The sequence below is a fragment of the Acanthamoeba castellanii genome (assembly GCF_000313135.1).
Source record: "Acanthamoeba castellanii str. Neff unplaced genomic scaffold scf7180000084757, whole genome shotgun sequence".
In the NCBI taxonomy this organism is placed as follows: domain Eukaryota; phylum Discosea; order Longamoebia; family Acanthamoebidae; genus Acanthamoeba; species Acanthamoeba castellanii.
Window position 1 is genome coordinate 277,297 of NW_004457453.1, and position 1,054 is coordinate 278,350.

At 62.1% G+C, this 1,054-nt stretch overlaps 1 protein-coding gene across 1 annotated transcript in view; it reads left to right on the forward strand.

The window, feature by feature from the left end:
- The window catches only part of ACA1_209120 (leucine rich repeat domain containing protein), a gene marked incomplete at both ends in the record, with an annotated part of 3,412 nt that extends 2,501 nt beyond the window's left edge, over positions 1–911 (forward strand). The window contains 5 exons of the mRNA XM_004339959.1: positions 38–224; positions 305–378; positions 444–515; positions 619–716; positions 815–911. Of these exons, the coding sequence (XP_004340007.1) occupies positions 38–224; positions 305–378; positions 444–515; positions 619–716; positions 815–911 (528 nt within the window). The remainder of the gene's footprint in view (positions 1–37; positions 225–304; positions 379–443; positions 516–618; positions 717–814) is intronic.
- Positions 912–1,054: the final 143 nt, after the last annotated feature.

The window sequence follows — 1,054 nt, forward strand, 5'->3', positions numbered from 1 at the left end:
GCTCTACGCGGGCAACAACCGCATCCGCTCGATCGAGGGCGACGTCATCCGCCGGCTGCGCAACCTCAAGGAGCTCTCGCTCCCGTCCAACAAGCTCACCCGCCTGCCCCGCGAGCTGCTCGACCTCGTCGACTCGCTCAAGGTGCTCGACGTCGAGGACAACCGCTTCTCCGAGCGCGACCTCACCACCACCGAGATCCTCACCTCCTTCACCAAGGCCAGGAGTGCGTTGCGCTACTCTCTACTCGCTTGCTCGCTGCTCGCTTGCTTGGCCTGACCGTTGCGCGCGCCCTTGAATGGACAGGTCAGCCCAGCACACCGCAGGAGGAGCGACGGAAGGCCGGACGCCCGGCCTCGGCCTATGCGCCTCGCGATCCCGTACCCCCTCCCCCAACGCACTCCCACAACCATTTATTTATTTCTTCGTGGCGCTTCGGGTTCAGGGTTTCTTCGTGGAGGGCTACTCCAACCACCTGTACCGCCTCAAGGGCAAGGACAGGATCGTCATGCAGGCGGTACGCTCTGTCGTTTCTCCGTCTCTGCGACACATGAAAAGAGATGCACATCATCAGGTTTTTTCCCCCTCACGCGTGAGGGCTGGTTGACGATACTGCGCAGGTGGAGGTCAATATTTCCTCTCTGAATGAGGGCGACAGCTTCCTGCTCGACATTGGCCGCAAGCTGTTCGTGTGGATTGGCAGCCAGTCCAACCCCCGGTATGTCCGGCTCTTGCAGTCGTCAGTCCGCGCTGCGCTCTACATGCGCGCGTGTGTGCAGGTTGGCATTCCTGACATGACCGTGCCACACATTCCAGAGAGCGGGCCAAGGCCAAGTACATCGCGAACCTGCTGTCCGCCGAGGAGCTCGCCGGCATTCCCGTCATCGTCATCAACGGTACTCATACCCCTTAGGTGGCCATCTCGTGAAGGCTGACGTCAGCTGATGTCCGCGCAAACTCGTACCAGAGGAGGACGACCCCGAGTTCTGGGAAACGATCGGCGGCCGTCGCGTGCCCATCAAGGGCGCCGACAAGGGCGGCGACGACGCCGAGACG